The 7,943-nt window shown below is 50.3% G+C and overlaps 2 protein-coding genes across 2 annotated transcripts; both read left to right on the forward strand.

Annotated features, from left to right (window-relative positions):
- The first annotated feature begins 412 nt into the window (after nucleotides 1–412).
- On the forward strand, nucleotides 413–922 carry LOC136507784 (uncharacterized). Its single transcript, XM_066502400.1, has one exon. It carries the CDS (start codon nucleotides 413–415, stop codon nucleotides 920–922), a length of 510 nt encoding a protein of 169 aa, XP_066358497.1.
- Nucleotides 923–3,089: 2,167 nt separating this feature from the next.
- On the forward strand, nucleotides 3,090–7,196 carry LOC136507786 (probable ubiquitin-conjugating enzyme E2 23). The gene is made up of 6 exons (XM_066502401.1): nucleotides 3,090–3,602; nucleotides 3,675–4,598; nucleotides 5,167–5,301; nucleotides 5,402–5,867; nucleotides 6,297–6,380; nucleotides 6,526–7,196. Exons 1-6 carry the CDS (start codon nucleotides 3,090–3,092, stop codon nucleotides 7,194–7,196), a joined length of 2,793 nt encoding a protein of 930 aa, XP_066358498.1.
- The last annotated feature ends 747 nt before the right edge of the window (nucleotides 7,197–7,943 follow it).

The following is a 7,943-nucleotide window of genomic DNA, read 5'->3' on the forward strand; positions in this document are numbered from 1 at the left end:
TGCACGGTGAGGTTTTGAAAACCTGCAAAAAACAACGGCACGATGGTCGACAAGCACATATGGCTCAACAGAAGCCATGTAGTTTGGATATCAATCCATGCAGAAGAATATATCCAAGTAGTACCACTACTTGTACTACTACTTTCACTATTGCTACTACTACTACCATTGGCTCCACTACTACTACCACTATTGCTACAACTACTACCATTAGTTGTACTACTACTACTACTACCACTACTTCTACTACTACTATCACTAATTCTACTACTAATACTACCACTAGTTGTACTACTACTACCACTAGTACAACTAATACTACTACAACTACCACTACCTCGACAATAATAAGTGAGAAGGCATACCTGACGGGCGCCGGGGTAGGGGCGGGCGGCGTCGGGATCGGGCACAGATGGCGTCGGGGCGGGTGGTCCACGGGGCGCGGCCGGGGGCAGGGCGCGGCCGGGAAAAGGGCGCGGCCGGGGCGCAGGGCCGGCCGGGGTCAGGGCGGCGTGGCCGGGGGCACGGCGCGGCCGGCGGCAGGGCACCCGGGCAGCGCGGGCGGCTGGGCGTGCAGGCAGCGGGTGGCGCGGCTGGGGAAGGGCCGGCCGGGGGCAACGCGCGGCCGGCGGCACGGCGTGCGGGCAGTGGGCGGCGCGGCCGGGGGATGGGCCGGCCGGGGGCAAGGCCGGCCGAGGGCACAGCGCGCGGGCGGCCGAGCGCGCGGGCAGCAAGGGCACGGCGGCGCGGGGGCGCGGGCACGCGGGCAGCGCGGCGGCCGGGCGGCGCAGGCGTGCGGGCGCGTAGGCAGCGAGGGCACGGCGGCCGGGCGGCGCGGGCGCGTGGGCGGTCGGTGGCTGGGCGGGCGAGGCGCGGCGCGCGGCGTGGAGGCGGGGGCGGGCAGGCGTGGGCGCGGGGCTAGCTGGCTCTGACTGCCCGGCCGGCCAAAAATGATTAAGTCCTCGCGCCCGCGGCTTTGCCGAGTGTCGGATCAGGGAGGCACTCGGCGAAGATTTGTTTTTTTTAATTTCTTTGCCGAGTGCCCCCAGATCTGGCACTCGGCAAAGATTTATTTTTTTTAAATTCTTTGCCGAGCGTCTCAGATCTAGCGCTCGGCAAATAATTTTTTTTTAAAAAAACTTTGCCGAGTGCCCCTGTCACGGCACTCGGCAAAGATTTAATTTTTTTTTATAATTTCTTTGCCGAGTGCTCCTGTGGATGCACTCGGCAAAGAGGATTTTTTTTTAAAAAAAAATTTAAAACACTCTTTGCCGAGTGCCTTATTCCTGGCACTCGGCAAAGACACCCTTTGCCGAGTGCCATGCCCCGGCACTCAGCAAAGTTTTTTTTGTTTTTTTGTTTTTGGCCTCCAATTTTTTTGTGTAGCCCTTTTAAAGCACCAGAAACTCCTAGTTACAATTTGGGGATTTTTTGTGGCTTCTTGATATATTTAGTTACTTTATTTCGTTTACTTGAATTTTTCCAGAAATTAGAAATTTGAACTGCACGTGGTACGAATAATGGAGTTTAATGATTCGAAATTTGATAGTCATGTTAGTGAGTGTTGTGAGAGGCCGTATCCAGGAACGGACCCAAAATTTCGGACATCTTGTTCATGAAACATGTCCGCGAAATTGCATGTGAAGTGTTTTTAAAATCTATAAAAAGCAAACGAAGTCCGAAAATCATGAAACTTGTTGAGATGTCGTGATATCATATGTGGAGGCTATGATAAAAATTTCAGAACATTTCGTGCACGTTGTCACGTACGATGCTTACAAACCAGGACGCTCGGCAAAGAATTTAAAAAAAATTAAATCTTTGCCGAGTGCCAGATCTGGGGGCACTTGGCAAAGAATTTTTTTTTAAAAAAATCAAATCTTTGCCGAGTGCCTAACAGCAGGCGCTCGGCAAAGAAGGCCGTGACCGAACGCCGTTTCGCGGGCAGCCTATGCCGAGTGTAGAGATTTTGCCGAGAGTCTGGCACTCGGCACAGAAGTCCTTTGCCGAGTGTCCGTGTTTGCCGAGTGCCCGGCACTCGGCAAAGAACTCTTTGCCGAGTGCAATTCTTTGCCGAGTGCCCGATTTTTGACACTCGGCAAAGAATTTTGCACTCGGCAAAGTCTCTGTTTCCTGTAGTGATGTCTTCCAACTAACTTCCAACTTCATAATACAAGATATCCATCATCTTCACTAAGTGCAATTACTACTTTCATGATATTAGAAATATCTATTTGTTTTGCCTTTACATCATCTTATAATTTAATCTAATTCTATTAGTTTTTTTATTGAATTCTTTCATTGCTTTTCCTAATTTTGTTAAGAACGGTGTAATAACATGTAGGTTTAATTCATGCAAGTAATGATTTTATTTTTTTAAAAGTCCTGCACGCACGAAATATAATCTAGTATTATATCAACCTAGAATGCTTATCACTGCATTGACTCAGACCTATGTGAGTTGTGCGGCACTCAAGTTTTGAAAGTACAGTTCACCCTATCTGGTTGCGCCTTTGCGGTTGGTTTTTGGCATTGGATTGGTGTGCAAATTGAAGAAGGCAATGTCACTGCTCTTTGGTGCATTCGGACGCCGTCCACCATCCCTAATGCCAACGGACATTTTTATATTTTATCCTAAATCAAACTTTTATTTTATCCTAAATAACAAGACACCTAAAAGCATTGCTTATTGGGGCTAAGTTCTACTTGTACCAACTGAATGAAATTTATAATAACGTAATTCATCTTAAACAAAGATGATGATTCCAATTAAATAAGATGATGACAATAAACAATGATGCAATGGTCTGTGTTGGAGACTAGGATATACAACATTCCAACAAAAAGATTCCATAGTATTATTTACAAGCAAATATTTTTTTAAAAAAAAATTCCATTATGGTTTGTATTTGTGTTGCAGAGGACCTTCTTACACGGCCTCCAAAACCTACTCCAACTCTCCCAGATAACCACGTACGTAAACCACTATAAATTACAACCCTATTTATCAATTAATAAACCTATACACAAGAAATTGGATTGACTGATCCAACAAACAAACACGTACGCACAGACGACTCCTGCCAACAATGGAGGACGCAATTGGGCAGCTTATCTGCCGAGGAGACTCTGTCACGCTCCTGGACCCGTCGTCGCCAGCAGCCGCCGGTGGCAACCACTACGGCATCGTGCTCGGGAACGGCAGACCGTGGCCTAAGCTCGTCGTGCGGCGCCTCGACGGCAGCAAGGCGACCGTGAACGCAAGCGACGTACGTGTCGCCGACCGGAGCTTCATGCAGCCCAGCATGGTCGTGGCGTCGTCGACAGACATTGGCGGCCAGCTGGGAACCGTGATGTGCGCCGCCACCGAGCTCGACCTGGCCCGCCTACCATCACCAGATGGCGACGACGAGAACGTGCCCCCGGCGGTCGTCGCAAGGGCCGTGTCGCCGGCGGAGGTGCGACGCGCCAGTGGCGAGTTCAGCGTGGGAGACTACGTCGTGTTAACCGCCGACGGGGCGGAGTCGGGCGCGTGGCTGGGCTGCGTCGTGGAGGTGTGCCTCGACGTCGATGTGGGGTTCGACGACGGCGCCAAGTGCAGGGTCGCGTGGGGGCACACCGCCGAGCTGTGGACGATTGCGTCGACCGTGAACAAGGACGGCTCTAAGGACCAGGATTTCTACCCGGGGCAGCACGTCGGTGGCCCGCAGGGCATCCTCAGGGCGTCCCGGTGGCTCAAGGGCTACTGGAAGCCCAGCCATGGCGAGGGCACCGTGTGCAGGGTGGAGACGACCTGCGTGCTCGTCTACTGGCTCGCGTCGTCGTCGCAGCTGGACACCGGCGCCATCGACGAGTCTCTGCCCCCGCCGCCGAACCAGCAGAGTCCTCGCGACCTGACCTTCCTCTGCCTAGGCCCTGGAAACATATTTGACTTCAAATACTGGGGCGTGGGCGACCGGTGCTTGTTTCGCGGCGGCGCTGCCTCCGACGATCACGATCCGCAGCAGCAGTCGTCTGCTGCCGCAACCGCTGCCTGTGGACTGACGAGAAGGGACTGGCGGCAGCGCCGACCAAGTCGAAGGCAACGCTCATTAGACGACGACTTGGGGCGGCGGCCGTTGGTCGTGGCCAGCACTCGCACGACGGTGGACGTGCTGTGGCAGGACGGCACGCGACAGCGCGGCGTGCCGTCGACGTCGCTGTTGGTCTGGGAGGGAGAGACCAACAATGACCTGATCCCGGGGCAGCACGTTGTCAGGAGGACACCGTCGACGGAGCCGTCGGATGGGGAGGATGAGTGTGTCGGCGTCGTGAGAGGCTACAACTACAAGGACAAGACCGTGCGCGTGTCATGGGATCTGCTGGAGTCCGACGAGGAGGAGACCTTGAGCGCGTACGATGTCAGAGGTTTCTCTTACGACGATGACTCCCGTACCATCGACTATGGAGATATCGTCCGCCGCCGGCAGCTTCCGACGACAGACTCGCCGTCGTCTACAAGTGACCTTTCATGGGTGGGGCAACTCGTCTACTATGAGTGTGAGTGTGACGAAGCACAGTATATCTATGTCAAGTGGGGTGACGGCAACACGTCCAAGGTACGTTCATATATATACATGGAGAATCTCTTATATATATATGCTATAATAAAAACACATCACCATGATAGGATTATTGTAAAAATTGAAGGCCTAAAATTAACCTGGATCTTAACATATACTCTTGTGAAGAAATCAAATTCTACATTACTTCGTATGGCTCTGGATTTCACCTTTTCTCAGCAATATTTACATCACTTTAATAGGAATATAAATAAGGACTGCCATTATTATATATTCGATATATAATCATGTCCGTTTTACCCTTCCTTAACTACTCGCTTAAATAATGAAACCCTCCATACTCTCCGAACTCCAATTAATACCAACATACATAAACAGCATCTTATATAACTTTCAATAACCGGGCAAAACACCCAAACGCCAGCCAAAACCACTCCAGCTATTTTAAGGGGGCAATTTCTCTGGTTTACAGAGTTATTAAGGTGTGTATGTTGTCTATTATTACATTTTGTGCTACGATTTTCAAACAAGTTAGTAAGAGCACAAATAGACTTGACTCTCCAAGTTGAACTTGTAGCTCATCATTTGAGGAAAACAATTTCAGGTGCTGTTCCGTGAGATAGCCATCGTCAAGGAGCGAAGTATTGATGATCTCCTTCATGAATTAGGTGAGTGGGTAGATGAAGACGGAGATATGAACAATGCCATTGATGAGGCACGAGAGAACGTCGCCGCTGATGTATGTGTCATGATCCAACGATTTCTGTATATTCCCGATGCAATTATCATGATCCACACATTTATCATGAAACAATATGAGATAATTGTGTTGATTTCAGGACAACAACAACAACAACGGTGAAGACGACGACAATTCCAGCAGCGACAGTGATGAAGGTTCTGGCAGCGAGACTGACGACAGTTCTGGTAGTGAGAGTGATAGCGAAGATGATAGTCGTGGATCGATGACGAGGATGAATCAGATTGGAGTTATCATCACGGCAGTGATCGGACTAGCTGGTAAAGTGTTTTCAAAAGGTTGGAGGTATTTGGTAAAATCAGAACTTACAGCCACAGAGAGCATCATTGGAGAGGTGCTCAGTGGCCATCGTGACGTGAAGGTAACATCGACTGCCGAGGCAGGCATCAATGGAGGTGGTGGTAGTAACAGTGGTGGCTCAACCGGGGAGGAGAAGTCTGAGGCAGATGGCACCCCTGATGATAAGCCATTTCCCTTCCCACAGTTTGAGATTGTGCAGCAATGTCCTTCAGATCACCATTACATTAACAACATGGACCAGGTCCGTAATTTCTTTTTCTCTGACACTGTTCGAAATTGCGGGATTTATCTGCCGCTATAGTGGGATTTAGCGTTTCAGGGCCTCCGACGCTAGGATATGGCACATTTGGCGCTACAGGATTTTTTCCCGCTATTAGCGGCTAATAAAATGCTGTTGTGTTACCACAAGCGGTTCGATCGATCCATCACCAAAAATAAATTTAATCCAATGAAACTTTTACCTACAAAAAATAGTATACTAGTTACTTTTACCACTCTATTTCCTACTCATAAATTATATCTATATAAGTTTATTTAGGGCCGGGGTTCAAATAATGTAATATTACCAGTCTGATCACTTCCATGCATTGTTTCAATTTGACAGTGATCCATCCTATTTTGTGTTATTAGTATTCAGTATTCACTGCTAATTAGTTTTTTTGCAAACTGATGAGAGTTGCAGGGCACCAGTGTACGAAGGATGTGGACGAAGAGGGTGCAGAAAGAATGGAAAATTCTTGAGAGCAACAACTTGCCAGGTTCGTACCTATGCAGTGAATTAAGTAATACACGGATTTGAATTCTTGGGCATCAATCATCAAACTCAGAAATTAACGACTATATATTTGAGCATGTATGTCTATCTATCTAATGGTTTAATTGCCCGTACATGCATTCCTGCAGATACTATCTACGTGCGGGTGTTCGAGGACCGCATGGACCTTCTACGAGCAGTGATGGTGGGAGCGAGCGGGACACCGTATCACGATGGGCTCTTCTTCTTCGATGTCCAGCTACCGCCGTCATACCCTGCCGAGCCGCCACTGGTATACTACCGCTCCTTCGGCCTCCACGTGAACCCTAACCTCTACTCCTCCGGCACGGTGTGCCTGAGCCTGCTCAATACCTTTGGTGGCCAAGACGAAGCCGAGCTATGGTCACCGGAGGCATCCACCATCCTCCAGGTCGTCGTCTCCATCCAGGGCCTCGTGCTCACTGCCCAGCCCTACTACAACGAGCCTGCCTGGGCTCGGGCCGGCACACCGATGGGTCAACGCAACGAGCTCCCGTACAGTGAGAGCACGTTCTTGCAAAGCCTCCAGACCATGCTCCACCTCTTGCGCCGGCCGCCAGCGGGATTCGAGGATTTTGTCAGAGAGCACTTCCACCGCCGTGGGCAGCTTGTGATCCGGGCGTGCGAGGCGTACCAGGATGGTTGCCTCGTCGGCACCCTCGACGAGGAGGGGAATCCCACCGAGGGTAGTAGGGAGCGGCCATGCTCCGCTGGATTTAGGATTGCGCTGGTCAATATCTTGCCACGGCTGGTTGAGGCATTCGCTAGTATCGACGCCTAGGGGTGCTAGCAGCTCCGAAGAAAAGATTTACCGTGCCTCAATGGCACGGCCCGAAGCGGCATGAAGCACGAGAGGGCCGTGCCGCCTCTAGTAATATGTGCAGCTTGCAACCAGCCTAATCTAGCATGTTGTCATAAAGACGGTTGCAATATTTGAAGTATTACATTATTAGCAGTCCCGCTACTGTCAATTTCTTATCTCCTGATGTTGTTTGTCCGATTTCGTTCAAAATGAGAATGGCTTCCTCGGGCCTTTGCCGTCCAGGGCGGCGCGTTGCGGAGCTCCTCTATACTCGCATGACTTGGTTGTTTTCTTAGCCCCGGTCATGGGGGTGTTGCGGGAGATCCTTGGCATTTTTGAAGAAGCCTCAGGTCTGTCTACAAACATGGGCAAATGCATTGCTTCCCCGACTGGCTTTGAAGCGCAAACAGAACTTCTGCTGTCACTGTTCGGTTGCCGGGTGGACGACTTCCTATGTCGATAGTTGGGGATACCGTTGTCGATCCATAAGCTCAGGAGGTCCGAGGAGAAAGATCTCATTGCTGCAGTTGCTAAACGGATACTGGCCTGGAAAGGAACCTGCTCAATTTGGCGGGGAGGGCAACTCTGGCCACCGTCACTCTCTCAACTGAAAGAGTAGAATTAGGGAATACTTAATAATTACTATGTTGGATCAGTGTTTACATATATAGGCATTGTGGGAGGCTAGGCAGGCCCACACGCCATATTACATTCCAACACTCCCCC

Source organism: Miscanthus floridulus, chromosome 15 (genome assembly GCF_019320115.1).
Source record: "Miscanthus floridulus cultivar M001 chromosome 15, ASM1932011v1, whole genome shotgun sequence".
Classification (NCBI taxonomy): Eukaryota; Viridiplantae; Streptophyta; class Magnoliopsida; order Poales; family Poaceae; genus Miscanthus; species Miscanthus floridulus.

Coding starts and splice junctions, on each gene's coding strand:
- LOC136507786 (XM_066502401.1), top strand. CDS start 3,090: ATGGAGGACGCAATTGGGCAGCTTATCTGCCGAGGAGACTCTGTCACG. Junction 5,302..5,401: donor GAGAGAACGTCGCCGCTGAT/GTATGTGTCATG, acceptor TGTTGATTTCAG/GACAACAACAACAACAACGG. Junction 5,868..6,296: donor TAACAACATGGACCAGGTCC/GTAATTTCTTTT, acceptor CAAACTGATGAG/AGTTGCAGGGCACCAGTGTA.
- LOC136507784 (XM_066502400.1), top strand. CDS start 413: ATGGCGTCGGGGCGGGTGGTCCACGGGGCGCGGCCGGGGGCAGGGCGC.